Source organism: Chiloscyllium plagiosum, chromosome 3 (assembly GCF_004010195.1).
Source record: "Chiloscyllium plagiosum isolate BGI_BamShark_2017 chromosome 3, ASM401019v2, whole genome shotgun sequence".
NCBI lineage: Eukaryota > Metazoa > Chordata > Chondrichthyes > Orectolobiformes > Hemiscylliidae > Chiloscyllium > Chiloscyllium plagiosum.
Genome location: NC_057712.1, coordinates 112,162,566 through 112,182,838, shown reverse-complemented (window position 1 = coordinate 112,182,838; position 20,273 = coordinate 112,162,566). Strand labels below are relative to the sequence as shown.

Below are 20,273 nucleotides of genomic sequence, written 5' to 3'. Positions count from 1 at the left end.
TATCATTCATTGAAAAAAGTTGAGGAGGATCCAGAGGAGATTTACAAGCATGATCATAGGGATGAAGGACTTGTCATATGAGGAGTGGTTCAATACTCTTGGCCTATAATCTATGGAGTTTAAAAGGTTGAAGGGAGAATATCAAATGAAACTTACAGAATACTGAGGGGGCTGGATAATGTGAACATAGTGAAGATGTTTCCATTAGTAGGAGACAGTAGGACCCGAGGGCACATCCTCAGAGTAAAGGACTACACTTTCGAGCAGAGATAAGGAGAAATTTCTTCAGCCAGAAGGAACTCATTGTCACAGAAGATTGTGGAGGCCAAGTCATTAACTGAGTTTAAGACAGACAGTTAGATCCTTGACTAATAAGGGGATCAAGGGTTACAGGGAGAAACGTATCAGCCACGATAGAATGGTAAAGGAAACATGTTGGGCTGAATGGCTTAAGTTTGCTCCTATATTTTATAGCCTTATGGGGAAGGGCTCAGCAGAGGTTATTAAAGGTTCCAGAACAAGTAATAGAACAAGGAGGGCTCAGGAATTTATCTTCAGATATAGGACAATTATATGAAGGGGGGTAGTCAACACAGAATTAAACATGTTACACATGAATGCATGCAGTATACAAAACAAGGTAAATGTGCTTGTTGAACAGATTGGAATTGGAGGGTACAATGTTGTGGGTATCATAGATGTGGTTGTGAGGAGATTAGGGTTGGAAACCAAATATCCAAGGAGATGCATCCTATCAATAAGTCAAGCAGATAGGGAAAGGGGGCAGGGCTGCCTTGCCAGTGTGAAATGAAAGTAAACCGACAGCAAGTGATATAGAGTTGGAAGCTGTAGAATCTGCATGAGTAGAGTTGAGGAACCACAGAGGAAAAAAGACCCTAATGGAAGTTTATACAGGCTTCTTAGCAGTAGTCAGTATGTGGAGAAGAAATACAATCAGGAGATTTAAAAGGCATGTAAGAAAGACACAATTACAATGATCACTATGCAGGTGGACTGGGAATTCCAGAATTTTGTCTCAGCAACAATGAAGGAATGGCAATATATTTCTAAGTCAGAATGTTGACTAGTCTGGAGGGGAACTTGCAAATAGTATAGTGTTCCCATTTTTCTCCTTCCCTTGTCCCTCTAGATGGAAGAGGTTGTGGGTTTAGAAGGTGCTGTCAAAGGATGTTTGGTAAATTCCTGCCGTATATCGTGTAGATGGCTACCCATACTGGTGCTACTCAGCATTGTTTGTGGAGTGTGTGGATACTTGCGGACATGGTGCCAATCAAGCAGGGTGCTTTGAAATAGATGGTTTCAAGCTTCTTGAGTGTTGTTGGAGCTGCACTCATCCAAGTAAGTGGGGAGCATTCCAGTACATTCCTTGCACGTAATGAACACGGCCTGGGGAGTCAGGAGGTGAGTTACTCATTACAGTATTCTGCTCTTGTAACCATTGCATTTAAATGCCAAGTCCAGTTTGGTTTTTGATTAATGTTGATAGTGAGGCAGTGATGGTGACACCACTGAATGTCAAGTGATGGTGGTTAGATAGTCTCTCATTGGAGATGGTCATTGCCTGGCATTTGTGTGGCACACGTTATTTGCCACCAGGTAGGCCAAGCCTGGATACTGTCCAGATCTTTCTGCATGTGAAATGGGACTGCTTCAGTATCTAAGCAGTTATGAATGGTGCTGAACATTGCACAGTAGCATTCCCCACTTCTGACTTTATGATGGAGGGAAGGTCGTTGATGAAGCAGCTGAAGATTTTCAAAGTTTGGGAGAAGATTTGTAGCTTGGGTGCTCGTTGTTGTGGTTCTGTTCGCCGAGCTGGGAATTTGTGTTGCAGACGTTTCGTCCCCTGTCTAGGTGACATCCTCGGTGCTTGGGAGCCTCCTGTGAAGCGCTTTTGTGATGTTTCCTCCGGCATTTATAGTGATTTGTATCTGCCACTTCCAGTTGTCAGTTCCAGCTATCCGCTGCAGTGGCCGGTATATTGGGTTCAGGTCGATGTCCTTGTTGATTGAATCTGTGGATTCAATCTGACCAGCTATCCTTAGTAGTCACATACTCGGATGACAAGCAACATGAGTTCGACTGGGACAACACTACTATTATAGGACAAGCCAAACAGAGAACAGCCAGGGAATTCCTAGAGGCATGGCACTCATCCACAGATTCAATCAATAAGCACGTCGACCTGGACCCAATGTACCGGCCACTGCAGCGGACAGCTGGAACTGACAACCGGAAGCGGCAGATACAAATCACTATAAATGCTGGAGGAAACATCACAGAAGGGCTTCACAGGAGGCTCCCAAGCACTGAGGATGTCACCTAGACACGGGACAAAACGTCTGCAACACAAATTCCCAGCTCGGCGAATAGAACCACAGCAGCTGAAGCTGACTGGGCCTCGGAAAGCAACCAGAGGACCTCCTGCAGAGATGTCCTGAAGTCAGGATGACTGACCTGCAACAACAAGCCTTTTCCGACATGCCGGTATGATTCCAACCAGCAGAGTATTTGCCCCCTAATTTCCATTGATACCAATTTTGCTAGGGCTCCTTGATCCACACTCTCAATTATCGCCTTGATTCAAGAGCTCTCACTCTCTGGCATAGGAAGCCAATGAACCAGAATATGTTTACAAAAACAGACTGAGCACAAGCGCAGTTATAAATGTTCATAGTGCTTGCTCAGAAATCATACTAAAGCAAAAACAGATGCATCCCTACTTGATTTCAAAACCCAGCTAAAACAAAAGAAATGCACAATTAGAATGTGCTTAAACAACAGGTGCCTAAATTCAACACTGAAATGTTTGGAGATTATCAAAAATTCTAGTATAAGGTGCATAGATTCAACATTAGATGAAAAGAAATGTTTAAAATCCATACCCATATAGAGAAGCTGGCAAATTGAGAGAAATGATTGTCTAGGAGGCAATAAAGACAGTTAAAATGTGGAGTTGGAGATCATCCCACCCAAGTCTGTACTTTGCTCTCTAGACTGGAGTTGTATTTCTATACTTACAAGCTCATTTGGCCCAGCTCATCTTGTAATGCTAAGAGAAGCTCAGAAAGATCAGTTAGTGAAGAGGATGAGGGACAGGATTCAAATTGTTGATCCCCTTTCTTCACTCTGCCAGGATGAGAAGTTATTTTTCGTGAATTCTTAACAGTCCTTTCAATGGGACGTTTCTGTCTTCCATCAAACTTCATTGTGTTATAATGCTTCATCAGATGGAAAACATTCTGTACATTTGCTGTGACAGAATGGCTGGAACTAACAGACTTGAACACAAAAAGAGCAATTTAAGAATGTATTTAAAAAAAAAAGCAATTTTCTTCACACCAGGATCTCTATACATTTGCTTCCATAGAACTGAACACATTTGATAAGCTGCATAAGACTTTAATGACCACAGTGACTCCAAATGCAGAATAACTTTAACGTGGTGGGCGGCACGGTGGCAGTGGTTAGCACTGCTGCCTCACAGCGCCAGAGACCCGGGTTCAATTCCCGCCTCAGGCGACTGACTGTGTGGAGTTTGCACGTTCTCCGCGTGGGTTTCCTCCGGGTGCTCCGGTTTCCTCCCACAGTCCAAAAATGTGCAGGTCAGGTGAATTGGCCATGCTAAATTGCCCCTAGTGTTAGGTAAGGGGTAAATGTAAGGGTATGGGTGGGTTGCGCTTTGGCGGGTCGGTGTGGACTTGTTGGGCCGAAGGGCCTGTTTCCACACCGTAATGTAATCTAATAATGTAATCTAATGTCTATATGGGACATGTACTGTAGTCTTAGCTGACATTACTACCCATTTCATTTTATGTAGTTAACTTGAGCAAAATTACTTAATGACATAATTTTAATTGGGAGAGGGGTGGAAAGAAGCTGTCATCAGAACAAGGTACTAACAGTGTGCAATGCACTCACTCATTATCCGCTGAATGCTATCCCGCAGATCTGTGCATTCATAAGGTTAGCCCAGACTCCAATGCTTTTCCCATTGACTTGTCCAGTCTAATCACTTGATCCTTCATGTGGATAGGAGTTACATTGAAGCAGTATCCACAGTTTTTTTTTTAAATTAGCCGCAGGAAGTCCATGCCCCTATTCCCCATGGATAATGAGCATTTGGTGCGCCACAGAAAATAGGTTTGATTCCTATACTGTGAACATCCACTAAGAGACAGTTGCCATCTCATTGCTCAGTAACCACATCTCTTAAAACAGAACTTTAAGAGTTCCTTACTTCCTTCTTTTGAAAGTCTTTCAATTTATTTAAAAGTTGAGCAAAGAAACTTGTGCATCCAACCCGTAACACTCCTCCATCATCACTCTTCTAGAGGTGCAAAATCCAATCCAAATTATATATTTCCTCATGGATAAACAATTGCCACTTATTCTGCATTTCACATTCATTAGTAGAAAATGGACTATAGTAAGATGTAATAGGCCAAATTTATTCTTACAACTAGGAGAAAGTGAGGACTGCAGATGCTGGAGATCAGAGCTGAAAATGTGTTGCTGGAAAAGCGCTGCAGGTCAGGCAGCAACCTGCAATCTTCTTCCTGACCTCTCCGCCCCCACCCCCACTCCAGCCTATCACCCTCATCTTAACCTCCTTCCACCTATCACATTTCCAACGCCCCTCCCCCAAGTCCCTCCTCCCTACCTCTCCTCATTCCTGAAGGGCTCATGCCCGAAACGTTGATTCTCCTGCTCCTTGGATGCTGCCTGACCTGCTGCGCTTTTCCAGCAACACATTTTACAGCTCTTATTTTTACAACTGGATATAATACCATACTGATTGCTTCACATCACACTCTGTCAAACATCACCAGTGCTTGAAATAACAAAGCTTCATTGTCTTCTCTGTATGCAAGAATAGACTGACCAAAAACTTCACTCTTTGAAACTTACAGTGCCAGCGACAAATGGAAATTCTGCATGGCCTGACGAAACACGAGGCGAGCATGAGTTTTCTCTTCTCATCTCATTCTGGAAAAGCAAGCAATTCCTTGTAAAACATCATTAGAAAAGCTAAGAGGCACACTATTTACAATCAGAGAATTTTAGCTTTATCTTTAAAACTTATGAGAACAACTGCCAAGGATGCTGGAATCTAAAATATATATTCTGTTTAGCATTGAAGTTTCCCACCAGAGCATATTCTGCATTCTTCTCACCCCCAGGACTTTATCAAAGTGGTGTTCAACATTAAATTCATCAGCTGGGGAGGAGTGGGAGTAGCATAATAATCAGTTTTCCTTGCCCATGTTTGACCAATGCCATGAGGTTTCATACAGTCCAAAGTCAAGGAGCACAAAGAGACCCCATAGAGAGACAGACATAACAGGGTACCCACGGTCACATCTTTGACCAGAGGAAAAAGTGAGAGGAATTTTAAAAATGACGTTCAAAGTGAGGACAAACTCAGCTAGGTTCACGGGGGATGGTAGTGGATAGGAATGGCAGTGGATAGGGATGGCTCAGGTCTTCTGAGCCAGTCCTGAGACCATGTTGATGGGGATGGACACGTAAAGGGATTACATGTCTATGGTGAAGAGGAGGCAGATGGTGTCTGCAAACTGGAAATTTTGAAACCAGCATAAAGCATCAGGAGAATCGTGGATGTAAGTGAGTAGGAAATAGATGAGGGAACATATAAAAAAAAAGTCGTGGTAGGAAGGAAGAAGTTCCAAGGGGCAGGTATAGGCAGTCCTATTTGTGGTCTCTGGGGAGAGGGGTGAAACTAGCTGGGGGACTAGTAGCCAGGAGGTTGTCGCAGGGAGATCCCCAGTTGAGATGATGTTGATGACAGTCGTGGACACAATGGTCTGACCCTCGATAGTAGTGCCATGGTCCTGGGGAAGACAGTAGGTGGTGTCCAAGAGCTAGCGCGCAGCCTTTGCAATGTAGAGGTCAGTATGCCAGACAACAGTACCACCCAGTCAGCATGTTTGGTGACAAAGTCAAGACTGGATCTGAGAGCATGGAGTGTAGTCAAGTTAGAAGGAAATAGGTTCAATTACGAGAGGAGGAGCAGAAAATTAAGGCAATCAATGTTGCATAAACAATTCTCAATAAAAGTGTCAAGAGCAGGTAAAAGGCCAAAGGAAGGGGTCTAGGTGAAGGGAGAATATCGGAGGTGGGTGAAGGTGTCAGCGGGATGGCTCTAGGCCTGTGGAAGATTTGGCAGCATTAATACATACACAGGAGGACACCACTTGGTCCATTCTCTTCAAGATCTTTGCACAAATAAATGCAAGGGCATGTCGTAATTGGGCACTGGAACTATATCTTCAGAAGCCTGATGATATGCTCAGTGGTGATCTTGTGAGCAGTTGGCTTTGGTTATAGCACTTCTATGGGTCTGCCGCAGGCCCCCCAGAATACATTCATAGAGTTCTGCACTATGGACTGCACTAAACACTATATAGGACAAACAGGAAGACAGCTAACAATCCGCATACATGAACAATAGTGGTCTGTCCCTGCCGCTTCTGGTTGTCAGTTTCAGCTGTCCGCTGTCGTGGTTGGTATATTGGGTACCCAGCACTGATGATGTCGCCTAGCCAGGGGACGAAACGTTTGCAACAAAAACTTCCAGCTCGGCGAACAGAACCACAACATAGAGTTCTGGTAATAGCAAGAGGAGCTGTGGCACTCAGTAGTACCGTACAATGACTGAGTCAAGGGAGCTATCAGATTAGTGAGACCACACAGGCAGAAAGTTCTTGAATATATGGTTACATCTTTAGGGAATAAACATCCTCCCAGTTGATGAAACTCAATGGCTGTTCATTCAGTGTCTTGATAGCCACATGGTTGCAACTAATGGCGCTCTGCAACTGTTGGAATTAAGAGATGGAGACAAATCTATGCCCTCTATGCCTGCAAAGCCACATTTATTTGAAATTACAAATATGGCAGTGATTTTTGAGTTGCAATTTTGTGCTTTCACATATGAACTAGATGCAGTCTTCTTCAGCCGCAATGCTCTCTCATTTTCAGGTAGCTTTGTTCTTGACATAATCTGTGCCAAGGGGATGACCTTTATTGCATTCTGCCACTCATTCCTTTCCTCTACATGAGCGCTGCATCAGTTCCTGCAGATGCAGAATATCATTATCCACTTAATCCCATGCCCGGCTATTGCTTTGTTTGTAGTCACAATGTTTAGTGGCCTACCCCTCCACAAGTTCTCACAATCCTTGAAAGGTCACAATTCCTCAGTTGACAGACCACTTGCTCCTCTAGATCTGTTCATCTAACAATAACAGGATAACATTGGCTAATATTCAACTGTGCACCTGTAGTGGATCTATCAAAGTGTATAGTACAGCCATGACTGGCTCCATACATTGTTGCCACCTTTATGTATTTGGCTTGTTTCAGAGCCATTGTATAAATCATGATTACTCACAAAGCACAAAACTGGCTCTCCATAATGTAGCCAGTTATGGAGCAAAATAAACAGTCTTTATTTGGTATGGAACAGAATTAGGCAGGTTACGGAGTCCTGTCTTCCACACCGAAGCAAAATCACAGACAACCAAAATGGCAACAGCAAACCAGTCGCCAGAACTAAATGGTGTACCTGTATTTTTCTGCTCTTACCTCATTGATGAGAAAATTCTACTAAGTTGATTAATATAGTTAGTCACATCCAAATTAAAATTTATAGACTTATAATCTGGACATAAATAAGAATCTATTTTCTGTCCTTGTATAGGACATTGAATAGGGAATATCTAAAAATGTGAAAACAATTTATAAAGACTTGCTTGAAATTGAAGCTGTAAAGATGCAGTAACAGTTGCCTTTATTTACAAATAATTTCAGTCAGTGCTCCCTCTCACCTTTGTAATGTCTTTCCTTTTCTTGGTTTTCTTCTTTTTCTTTACGGAGCACGATCCCATAAGTATTCTGTTTATTTCGAGTCCAGTCTGAAGCTGGAAAGAAACAGAAGTATTAAATAGAATTTCTAAAATGCTCAAGTCTTGTGCAATACTTTTGAAATCTAGATTTAAGTTGGACACTTTTATTTAGACATTATAAACATACCAGTTTGTTCCATGATGAATTTTCAAAAATTTGGAAGGATAATAAAAGTGAGATCAACACAGTTTAAGTACATCATTTAGATACTAAAATATTCAATTATGACATATTAGTAAATCCTGTGAGGATTTTGCAATGTTCTAAACAAATCTTCATTTCATTTTAGTTCCAGGTTTTCACTGGCCAGCTTAACAATTATTAAATAAACAACCACATGTTTGCAAATGGTACTACATAGCTTACACACTAAATAGCTCTTCAAACATGGAGCTGTAGCATGACCTAATACACCCAGTAGGGAATTCATAAATCGTATCATTTCTCATCCATAGCCACGTTTAGAGCATGGGAACAGTTCAATCGCTGTAACACATTTTATTTAATAATTAATCATTTAATAGTTCCTAAAAGGATTATTATAAAAAAAGCAAACACAAGCCATGAAAACTAGAATGAGAAAAGTGCATTACAATGATCAATTCCCAAATGCTGAAAACAAGTATGATTGAGAAACATTCAACATTAGCAATAAGGTTTGAAATCTGACCAAGTAATTTTGAATCAAAGATATACAAAGTCCCTCCACCTAGCAATATGAGCTCTGATCGAAGACACCTTTTCAAAAGTCAAGCACCTTAACCAACAAGGTACACACTAGCACCTGGCTGAGCACAGCAAAGTCCAAGTTAACCCTTTAATTCATTAGATATAGGACACAGACGTGCACTGTATTATAGCTGGGGCAGTGGGGGCTGTGGAGGCTGGATGGGGCGGGTGAGGGGTTGGGAGAAAATTCTAGCCACTCCAATCTGGTCCAGTCCTTCCCCCTTCACAACCACATTTGCTAATGTGCATGCAGGGTCAGCAAACACAGCCTTTTTTTGTACCAACAAAAAAGAAAAAAAAAATTGGAATAAGATTTAATTTATTCTAAGTTTTCATTCTTCATATTTCAACAACTCTACTGCAGAATTACAAATTTACAGAAATAAATTGTCCAAAAGGATGAGGGGAAATTTGAAAATTGTTTTTTTTAAAAATACTCTGACTTTTACAAGTTATTTTTAAGTATCATATCATAATCATTCTGTGCAGAGATGACATCATAAGCAGTAATTTAAAAATGATCAAAACAAAATACCACAAATACTGGAAATCTGAAAAACTGGCACGAAGTTTGTGATGATAAAAATTGATAGGAAGGCAAGTGATGAGGCTGAGATAAAGAGTCTGCAAAGGGATGCAACGGTTAAGTGAATGGACAAAACCATGGCAGATGGAATAGATTGTGCATAAATACAGAAAATAAGCACTTTGACAGAAAGGAGAATAGAGGAGGTGAATATTATTTAAATGGAGAAAGATGTCAGAAAGGTACAAAACAGGGGAATTTGGGACCCCCTCATCACTGATTCATAAAAAGCTAGAATCCAAGTTCAGTAGGTAACAGGGAAGGTAAATGGAATGTTGGCCTTTATTTGAAAGGAAGTGGAATGTAAAAGTAGGGAGATTGTTCTAAAACCATACAAGGCACTAGACAGACACTAGCTGGAATACTGCGAATAGTTCTAGGTCCCTGATCTAAGGAAAGGCATACTAACATTGGAGGCAGTCCACAGAAGGTTCACTAGGCTGATACTACGTATAAAGGGACTGCCTTATGGAGGGCAAACCATAAGATATAGAAGCAGAAGTAGACCATTTAGCCCACTTAGTCTGTTCCAACATTCAATGAAATTATTGCTGATCAAATGATCCTCCGCTCCACTTTCCTGCCTTTGTACGACAACCTACAATTCCCTAACTGATTAAAAATGTGTCCATCTCAACTTTGAATGCACTTGATGACCCAGCCTCAACAACCCTATGTGGTAAAGAATTTAATACATTCACCACTTTCAACAAGATGAAATTCCTCTTCATTGCCTTCTTAAATGTGTGAGCCTTTTGTCAGCAACTCTGCCTTCTAGTCCTGGACTCTCTTATAAGGAGAAACAACCCTTTCACACATACCCTTTCAACCGTGTATGTTTCAATAAGATTGCTTCTCATTCTTTTATACTCCAGTGAGTACATGGCCAATCTATTCAACCTCTCCTCGCAAGAAAATCAAAAACTTATCTGTTTTTCTCCACTCACCTGAGCTGCTTTATCTTGTATAAGTTTACGCTGATGTTCTTCTTCCTGAAGTTTCTGTCCTAGTTCGTAAATTTTCTTCTAGAATTGAAAGACATTTACAGCAATCTAAAAGTGTTAGAATTTAAAACTGAACACATCATGATAGAAAATTACACTGGAAAAACAAAACCTCCTTTTCAAATGTGATCATCTTGTCTTTTGTTTCTTTGGCAATGAAGAGAACAAAACAAACCAGAACTATATTTTGGGAACCTGCTCATTCACACAGGATTGTGCACGAATCTCAACAACAAACTCAAGCCTTTCATTGTTATTTATATGTTAGCAATTGGCACACCAGGAGACCAGCGCTCAAGCAGTGTCAGTCAATTTCATAAAAATGATTCCCTGAAATTTGCAAAAAACAAATGCAACCTGCTGAAAAACCAAAAGGTAGAGATTTACATTTTTCATTGTTTTGACATTTGAAAAACTTCAGATGAATATCATTGCTGAAGAGGAGCTCATCTACTGCAACTGGATGCTACCAACAACAGATTAGTAAATGCTGGTAAATTAGTAAATACTCACCAGTTTCTAAATCTTATAACAACTTCTGCTACAACATAAAGGGCTTTGAATATTCAAATAATATGGTATTTTTCTCCAATCTTCGGTCATAGGTCGACAGTGAAGAGGTGCCCAGTGCTAACTTTGGAATTTGCCAATATTAGTTTAAGGAATGGAAAATGATTAAAAACATGTTAATCAATTTGGTTCTTGTATATTGTTGTTGGACTTTAAATAAAAATACATTGCTTACTTCAGCTCTGGTCTGTGTTGCATTGACTTTTAAACACTCTTGTTCTAGGATTTCCAGTTTCTCAAGCTTTGATTGCAGTTCTGCATGGTTCCAGTGCCTATCCGTCTGCAGTGAGGTCTAGGTGTCAAAGTATACCATTTACTTCAAGATAAATATTATGGAAAATTGAATAATAAAAAGATTACATTCAAACATTGTTCTCCATCTCATGCTGATGGAGAAATCTTTTCCATGCACACATATCCGAAAAACATTCAGTAAAGCTAATTGAGTTTGCAGCATATGGCATTGTACTATATGCCAACTTAGAGGATGATCTCAGTCAAAGAATGACATAATGAAAAGCAAATGATTCTTCAAATAAAAACATTATCCTAGAGTCAATAGAAGGTTCAAAAATTCTGAAGTGTTTTGATGGAGTGAATACAAAGATACTTTCTTCAGGTTAGAATTAGTAACAAAATTTCATCAATTTAAACAAGTCACGGAAGATCATGGGAAATATTTTTATGTAGACAGTTACTGGAACATAAAATACTTTGGATGCAAAAGTGATAAAGGGCAAAGCCCATTTCATGTTTTAAGTAACTTGTGGACACAGGTCTGATACTGAATGAAATGAGGCTGTAAGTGAGGCCAGATGCCAGATTCCCAATTGCCCCTCTCAGTGAAATGCAAATTACATCCATCAACAGGCACAATGGACATGATCTTCACACCAAGGCAAATAAGCGATCAGCACCACTTTTTGTAAATGGCTTTCTTCGACCTCACAAAGGCATTAAACTCTGAAAACTAGGAAGGATTCAGGATCATCCTCCTCAAATTTAGCTTCCCACAGAAGTGTGTCACCATTCTCCCCCTACTGCAAGACATTAAAGCCAAGATCCTCAGAAACTGAGCCACTGTATGTGCAAACTGGGGTTGAGCAAGGTGACGTTATCACACCAATGTTCTCCACCTTCTTTGCCACAACATTCCACTTATTATGATCAGTCTCCAGGAAAGGTTCCCCAAATTCTAAGTGCTCCAAATAGGATACTACAAACCATTAAGCTTCCCTTGTCGATAGCTTTCTTCCTAAATAACTGCACAGAGGCCGGTGTCCGATCACCAAATCACCCTTGCTTTAGAGTACATGGGCTCTGACCAGCCAACCCTGAGCCTGTCCCGAGAATGAGGAGACTCTCAATCTCCTGTCAGCCAGGGTTCCCTGATTGGGTTTGTTAAGCTGGACCAAAATCTCAATCAATGAGATCCACCTAGCCATGGGTCCAATCACTACACCTCTAGAACCAAATAAATTTGTTTTAAAAAAGGGGCCAATTTAACTAAGTTTTTAATGAATTAATAAAATAAGAGTTAGTTTATTAGTTATTAAACATGAGAAGAAATAGTAACACAACACATTGCATACAGATTTGCAGAGTCCAAAAAGATTTTTTTTTAAAAGTGTATGATCAGTCTTTGAATTGTTCTTGAAGAGCAAATGGTTGAGGTTTCTGGCCATTGAACTGGATATCACTGATAACATTAACAGTAGCAGTTTCTTAGTTGATTTGGAGATTTGTGGCTTTGGTTGCTTGATCGAGATTCTTCTGCTCTTACCCCTTTCAACAATGGCTGGTGGTAACTGGCTTCTAGCACTTAAACCGAGTCCTTCTATTGTACTGTTTTCTTTTGACTGCCTTGTTGATTAGTTTGTTTCCAGCACTAGGTACGAAAGAGAACTTATTTTTTGTTTTTACCTGTACGGCAGAGGTTTTTAAATGGCTGTTCTCAGAGCTGTGACCTTCACAGCACACTAGGACATCAGGCTAATTATACACACAAGAGAAAGCAAGGACTGCAGATGCTGGAGATCAGAGTTGAGACGGTGGCGCTGGAAAAACACAGCAGGTCAGGCATCATCTGAGGAGCAGGAGAATTGACGTTTCGGGCAAAAGCCCTTCAGCAGGAAAGATGAAGGGCTTTTGCCTGAAACGTTAATTCTCTTGCTACTCGGATGCTGCCTGACTTGCTGTGCTTTTCCAGCACCACACTCTACTAATAATACACAGACTAGTGTTGCAGTCCATTTTATTAATTCTTTCTTCTATATATTCCTGGAAGGACAAAACACAACAATTCTGCAAGAAGTGACTCTCTGTTAAGGGACAGAAGACCATCAGCACCCTCATTAACACCTCCTGTTATATTTCTCTCTATTTGAAGTTATCCTGATATTAGCGTGAGAAAGTGGGATTATTGTAGATAGTAGCATAATTTTGGCGGTACAGACTCAACAGGCCAAAGAGCGTTTTCTGTATAGTATGATTCGATGATCTCCAGTTGAGATATTCCATTGGTCCCACACAAGTCTCTGCCAAAAAGCAACTAAATTAACTTCACATTTTGGCTGAAGCAGACTTATTTTACAAAAGATATTTTGAAATTAAAAGCTATAATGTCCATGGTATTTGTGAAACCTGCATTGCCTCTAATCCAGAACCAAGACAGTCTGACCTCTAACAGAGCTGCAGCACATAGACATTGCTTGCATGTGCGCACAAACTTAGAAACTGAGCTTTAATTTATTAAATCATTCATAGAGGTAGATGGGAGAATGGGTATTCGGATAAACATTCCAGAAACAAAAGTCCTCAACCAGCCTGCTTCCACAGTGCAACACTGTCCTCCAACTATCAAGATCCCCAGCCAGCCACTGAACAACACTGATTAATTCCCATACCTTGGGGCCTTTTCTCAGCAAGGGTTAACATCAACGATGAAATTCAACATTGCTTCTAGTGATCTAGTGCAGTCTTTGGCCATCTGAGGAATAAAGTGTTTGATGACAAAGGCCTCAAACTCAGCATCAATGTCATGGTCTACAGAACATGGCATAGTGCTACCTGCCCTACTTGGTGTGTCAGAAACATAGCCAATGTACAGCTAACATCACAAATTACTAGAAAAATATCAGCAATGATGTCTCTAGAAAATCCTGCAAATCCAACAGTGGGATAGATGCTCCAATACCATTGTCTTCTCTTTAGCCAATATGTCCACCATCGAGTCACTGGTCACTGTTAATCAGCTGTACTGGACAGGCCACAATATCTGCATACCTGACAACTTCTAAAACAAGTTCTCTACTCTAAGCTTCATCACAGCAAGTGATTATTGGGAGGCACAGAAAACACTTCAAAGATGTTCTCAAAACCTCAGTGAAACAAATGCAATTTCCCCAGAGACTCATGGGAATCCCTTGTCCAAGGGAACACAAACTTTCACATTACTGAAGTTTTGCTACCCCCCAGCACTGAATCATCAGTGGAAGCACCCAGCCCATTTCTTGAAAAATATCCAGAAGTGCGTTTATATACAATTAATGTTTCTATCACCAAATTACAAGTAATATATTCTTAAGGTATCAACCGTCATGAGCATATCACCCATGTTTTCAACTGAATAATTTACATCCAAAGTCTGTTAAGGGCATTCACCTCTTTTTTCTTCATGTCCCCTAATTTTGGGAACCTCTTTATTTGTAAATTAAGTGCTTTGGATTCAATGAGTTTCTTCTTCTGACAATTCCAAATCATGAACAAATCTCTTCAGGTAACTTTTATCAATTAATGTGAAGTCTTTCAATCCACCATAGTATAATCAGTTAAGCTCTCCACACATGATGCTGTAAAAAGACCAAGCCTTTGGTCAATTTATCCAAATATCTCAAAATGTTTTAACAATGCTCTTGAAATGTTTTGAGGTGTATTGCTGTGTTAAACGTGTTACATAAAGGCACTTAGTCAGCATTGTTTGTTTGGTGGCCTTCTCTTGACGATATACATCTGTCAAAGATTTGTGAAGGTAATACAATATACATGCTGTCTACCGATTATCAACAAATGCTAGCAGATATACACTCCCAAACTGCTTGTAGAAGAGAACGTGGAACCTACTCAGGATGCATTGCATGAGGCGCAATTAGTTGTGGGAATGAAGTCACAAGCAACTGGTATACACAGTATGGCTCTGGATGCACACATGAAGCCATTTTTTAACAACATGCAATGCACAACCCAAATAAAGAGAATAGTAATTTGCCACATTCACCTGTTTTTCCAATAAAATGTTCTTCTCCGTTTCTGTATGGTCCACCATTGTTCTCATATATTCTAATTGTTTCTCCAGAAGTGAGCAGCGGTCTTCAACATTTGCCAGTTGGACAGCAAGTTCTGAATAAAGAACAACAGTTAAGTTGTCTAGAACTGGTTTAATAATGGAGTTTTGTTTCATTCTTTAACGAACCAGTGGATTTCTCAACTTCCTTCTCCAAGTCTGAATATTTTTGCCTTATCTTTTTAATGCCTGTAGAGTGGCTGAGCCTCAAAATCTCAGCAGGGAAATTATGTCATAACTTAAAAGCATATCTCCTGCTTGTTATGTACCACAGAGAATCAGGTCAATCATCACATCAGTATTGGGGTTTAATGCTACATGAGAGCAGCAGTCATGATTCCATATCCCCATCATTCAACCACATATTCACGCTGTTATAAAGTCAGAGAATCATTGGATGTATAGCATGGAAACAGACCCTTCAGCCCAACCTGTCCTTGTCAACCAGATATCCCAACCCAATTTAGTCCCACCTGCCAGTACCTGGCCCATATCCCTCCAAATCCTTCCTATTTATATACCCATCCAGATGCCTTTTAAATGTTGCAATTGTACCAGCCTGCACCACTTCCTCTGGTGGCCCATTGCATACACTCACACCCTGTATGAGAAAACATTGCCCCTTAGGTCTCTTATATCTTTCCCCTCTCACTCTAAACCTATGCCCTCTAGTTCTGGACTCCCCCACCCCAGGGAAAAGACCTTGTCTATTTACCCTATCCATGCTCATGATTTTATAAACCTCTATAGGGTCACCCCTCAGCCTCTGACGCCTCAGGGAAAACAGCCTGAGCCTATTCAACCTTTCCCTATAGTTCATCCTCCAACCCTGGCAACATCCTTGTAAATCTTTTCTGAACCCTTTCAAGCTTCACAACATCCTTCCAATAGGATGGAGACCAGAATTGCACACAATATTCCAACAGTGGCCAACCAATGTCATGTACAGCCACAACATGACTTCCCAATTCCTGTACTCAATACTCTGACCAATAAAAGGAAAGCATACCAAACATCATCTTCACCATCCTATCTAGCTGCGACTTTACTTTCAAGAAGCTATGAACCTGCAATCCAAAGTCTCTTTTTTCAGCAACACTCCCCAGGACCTTAACATTAAGTCTATAAGTCCTGCTAAGATTTGCTTTCCCAAAATGCAGCACCTCACATTTACCTAAATTAAACTCCATTTGCCACTCCTCAGTCCAATGGCCCACCTAATCAAGATCCCATTGTAATCTGAGGTAACCTTCTTCACTGTCCACTGCACCTCCAATTTTGGTGCAAACTTACTAACTATACCTCTTAATCTCACATCCAAATCATTTATGTAAATGAAGAAAAGTAGTGGACCCAGCACCGATCCTTGTGGCATTCCACTGGTCACAAGCCTTCAGTTTGAAAATGAACCCTCCACCACCACCTTTTGTCTTCTACCTTTGAGCCTGTTCTGTATCTAAATGGTTAGTTATCCCTGTATTCCATGTGATCTTAACTTGTTCACCAGTCTCCCATGGGGAACCTTGTTGAATGCCTTACTGAAGTGCACATAGATCATGTCTACCGCTCTGCCCTCGTCAATCCTCTTTGGTACTTTTTCAAAAAACTTAAACAAGTTTGTGAGACGTGATTTCCCAAACACAAAGCTATGCTGACTATCCATAATTAGTCCTTGAATTCCCAAATACACGTACATCCTGTCCCTCAGGACTCCCTCCAACAACTTGCCCGACATCAGGCTCACTGGTCTATAGTTCCCTGGCTTGTCCTGACCACCTTTCTTAAATGGTAGCACCAAATTAACCAACCTCCCATCTTCTAGCACCTCACCTGTGACTATCGATGATACAAATGTCTCAGCAAGAGGCCTAGCAGTCACTTCCCTAGCTTCCCATGAAGTTCTAGGGTACACCCGATCAGGTCCTGGGCATTTATCCACTTTTATGCATTTCAAGAGATCCAGCATTTCCTCCTCAGTAATATGAAAATTTTTCAAGATGTCACCATCTATTGCACCATATTCTATATCTTCCATGTCCTTTTCCATTGTAAACATCAATGCAAAATACTCATTTAGCATCTCCCCCATCTTAAGTGGCTCTACATAAAGGCCCTCTTGCTGATTTTTGATGGGCCCTATTCTCTCCCCAGTTATCCTTCTGTCCTTAACGTATTTATAAAAACCCTTTGGATTCTCCTTAACTCTATTTGCCAAAGCTAACCCATGCCCCCTTTTTGCCTTCCTGATTTCCCTCCTACTGCCTTTACACTTGAAGAATTCTCTCTCTCTCTCGTCTATACCCGAGATATGCTTCCTTCTTTTTCTTAACCAAAACCTCAATTTCTTTAGTCATCCAGCTTTCCCTACACATACCAACCTTTTCTTTCACCCTAACAGGAATATACTGTCACTGGACTCTCATTATCTCATTTCTGAAGACTTTCCATTTTCCAGCTGTTCCTTTACCTGCGAATATTTGCCCCCAATCAGCTTTTGAAAGTTCTTGCCTAATACCGTCAGAATTGGCCTTTGTCCAATTTAGAACTTCAACTTTTAGATCTGGTCTATCCTTTTCCATCACTATTTTAAAACGAATAGAATTATGGTCACTGGTCCCAAAGTGCTCCCCCACTGACACCTCAGTCATCTGCCCTGCCTTATTTACCAAGAGTAGGTCCAGTTTTGCACCTTCTCTAGTAGGCACATCCACATATTGAATCAAAACATTTTCTTGTACATGCTTAACAAATTCCCCTCCATCTATCCTTAACACTATGGCAGTCTCAGTCTATGTTTAGAAAGTTAAAACCCCCTATTATAACCACCGTATGATTCTTACAGATAACAGATCTCCTTACAAATTTGTTTGTCAATTTCCTGCTATTAGAGGGTCTATATTACAATTCCAATACATGGAATTTCCCTTCCTATAACTGCCTTCCATCACACCCTCTTGCTCTCATAAATTCCTCATTGTCTCTAACTGTCTCTCCAACCAATCCGCTCGATCTGATCGGATTCGCAACCAACAGCATTTATTGCACATATAATCCTAGGTAACACGCAAACTCTCCCTAAATTCAAACATCAACAAGAAGAGTATATCACTTTACTAAGGACCATTTTTGCTTCTTCCAATTTGCAGACCCAGAAAATAGCACCGTCTTATTTATCTACAAAATACTGTTTCAGGCTAACTTAATACTTATGGCTTAATACTTATGGCGAGTGGAGATCATACTAAAGTATAGTCAAAGGCATAATTAATGAGGATCAAAGGAAACAATATTGATACTTATGGCTTATATTTTTAAGTTTAATCAAGAGACATGTCTCAATAAAACATAATCAAGAAAGAACCCACTCTATTCACTACTGCAGACTTACACCAGAAACTATTTAATTATCTGTTTCTGCGCTGTGACCTCTCCCAAACAGGTTCCTTCAAGGTCAGTTGTGAATTTCACTGTTTGTTAATTTTCCCAGACGCACTCTGACGTTCTTAAAAGTCAGCACAATTCCTGCTTCATTGACAAATTCCAATAATACATTGCTTGGCCTCACAACCTGCTGTGTAAAATGTTTCTCCTGCTTTTTGTCCTAAATCTCAATCTGTATTGATCTAAATCCCTCTACCGCCAGAAACAAAATGCTCATTTCCTCTGTTCAAACCCTCCATAACATTAATAAATCTTGATTGTTCCTTGCCAGGAAACTCTGTATTTCATTGACATTTGCCATATGTTTATCCATTTCAGGTGGTGCTTTCAAGCAGCTAAACTCCCAAATTGCTCTATCCTTCCACATCACTTAAGCCTACCTCAAAATGCAATTATTTCTGTTTTTCTACTCTCAGATGTAACTCACATCTGCAAATTGCCTCCCACCTCCAATTCTACTCACTTATCAATATCATTTCCTTTGATCCTCATTAATTATGCCTTTGACTATACTTTAGTATGATCTCCACTAGCCAGAGATCAAACCATTGACTTTCATGGTGATTGACAGCCCTTCGATGCTGAGTAACTACCCTATCTCCTAAAGTTTGCACCTTGCTTGCTAACTTCAGCAAAGCAGGCCTCAGCAATTTGTGAACTCTCATGAAAAACATACCAACACAACTATGCCATCCAAAAACACACAATCGTGTTTGACAAATTTGTTAGAATTCTTTGAGGATATAGCAAGCAGAGTTGATGAAAGGGAACCAGGATATGTTATGAGAAGGTACTTTGTAAGGTGCCATATAAAAGAATAATGCACAATATTGAAGCTCATGGATAACGTGTTAGCATGGATTGGCTAAGAGACAGAAGGATATTAAGTAGCAACGGTCACAATCCTAGGGTTTCAATTATTTACTACCTATATTAAGGACTTGGAGGAGCGGTCAAAGTGTAGTGTATCCAAACTTTCTGATAATACAATAATAGGTGGGGAAGGGCCATGCTGCAATCAGGACATAAAGAATCCGCAATCTTGTTGAATAGCAGGGCAAACTTGAGGGGCTGAATGGCCGACCCCCGCTCCTATTTCATAGGTTCTTCGCTGGCAGCTTTATGACAATTCCCTCATCTTGCACAGCCAGGTTTCAGACAAAAAACATGTTATCAGTTGTTTCCAGTATCAACCATGTGGTCAAGTATCAGTAATTCACTGTTTATCAGGAATTCCCTAACAAAGGATTTGGATGAATTGTATTGCGGTCAAATTTGCCAATGACACAAAGATAGGTAGCAAAGAAGTTGTAAGGAGGACACAATAGTGCACAAAGCAATAGAGCTAGGTTAATTGAGTTGATTAAAGTTTGGCAGATGGGAATATAATGTGGGAAAATGTGAAGTTATCCATTTTGGCAAAGAGAATAGATTAGATTAGATTAGATTAGATTAGATTAGATTACATTACAGTGTGGAAACAGGCCCTTCGGCCCAACAAGTCCACACCGACCCGCCGAAGCGAAACCCACCCATACCCCTACATTTACCCCTTACCTAACACTACGGGCAATTTAGCATGGCCAATTCATCTGACCCTGCACATCTTTTGGACTGTGGGAGGAAACCGGAGCACCCGGAGGAAAGT

At 40.5% G+C, this 20,273-nt stretch overlaps 1 protein-coding gene across 4 annotated transcripts in view; it reads right to left on the bottom strand.

The window, feature by feature from the left end:
* Positions 1 to 20,273, bottom strand: part of cep57l1 (centrosomal protein 57, like 1) — a 69,516-nt gene that overhangs the window by 9,622 nt on the left and 39,621 nt on the right. For all 4 annotated transcript variants that reach the window (XM_043687096.1, XM_043687092.1, XM_043687093.1 and 1 more), the window contains exons 8-13: positions 15,119 to 15,240; positions 11,018 to 11,134; positions 10,216 to 10,293; positions 7,875 to 7,967; positions 4,933 to 5,010; positions 3,043 to 3,302 (exon numbers count right to left, since the gene is read on the bottom strand). In XM_043687096.1, the coding sequence (XP_043543031.1) occupies positions 3,043 to 3,302; positions 4,933 to 5,010; positions 7,875 to 7,967; positions 10,216 to 10,293; positions 11,018 to 11,134; positions 15,119 to 15,240 (748 nt within the window). The remainder of the gene's footprint in view (positions 1 to 3,042; positions 3,303 to 4,932; positions 5,011 to 7,874; positions 7,968 to 10,215; positions 10,294 to 11,017; positions 11,135 to 15,118; positions 15,241 to 20,273) is intronic.